This window comes from Cladosporium halotolerans (genome assembly GCF_011745625.1).
Source record: "Cladosporium halotolerans strain TM138-S3 chromosome Unknown Sca756, whole genome shotgun sequence".
In the NCBI taxonomy this organism is placed as follows: Eukaryota; Fungi; Ascomycota; class Dothideomycetes; order Cladosporiales; family Cladosporiaceae; genus Cladosporium; species Cladosporium halotolerans.
Genome location: NW_027192110.1, coordinates 1 through 531, shown reverse-complemented (window position 1 = coordinate 531; position 531 = coordinate 1). Strand labels below are relative to the sequence as shown.

The 531-nt window shown below is 58.0% G+C and overlaps 1 protein-coding gene across 1 annotated transcript; it reads right to left on the bottom strand.

Moving 5' to 3' along the window:
• Positions 1-2: 2 nt before the first annotated feature.
• WHR41_09708 (uncharacterized protein) lies at positions 3-530 on the bottom strand (the record flags this gene model as incomplete). Its single annotated transcript, XM_069378309.1, has 1 exon — positions 3-530. A coding segment is annotated over one exon (528 nt), but the record flags the coding sequence as incomplete, so codon positions are not given.
• Position 531: the final 1 nt, after the last annotated feature.

Sequence of the window (531 nt, the reverse complement as noted above, 5' to 3'; positions counted from 1 at the left end):
GACGTGCTCGCTGTACTCGCAACCTGTGCCCCACCACTGGCACTCGATGCACCGCAGCTGCTGTTTACATCGACGTCCATGGCAGCACCGCGCTGTTCCTGCCTTGCCCTGGACTTTTGTTGTCCAACATGTCGGTAGTGCTGCGGGTGCAGCTTGCACGCCCAGTCGAACACCGTATGTGCGTCGCCGCACGCCGGGCACTTCGGGTTGTCTTTGTTCGTGCATTCGTCTCGACGGTGACCCTTCGAGCAGATTGCGCATCTGATTTGGCTGGTGCACGACGCCTGCTTGTGTCCGTACCTATTGCAGTGGTAGCACGGGCCGCTGTTGTCCCTGACGATGAAAGGTGAGCAGAACGCGTCGGTCGCGCCAAACATAGCTGTTCCTGTTCGCAGCAGGTAGTCTGCATCGACCTTGTTCTTCAGCCAGACCACCATCGATCCTACCTTCTTCTTCGCATCAGCTTTACTGAGCCACGTGGCCTTCATCACCGTACATTCTGCCGTCTCGCAGCTATTGTCCGCCTTGAAG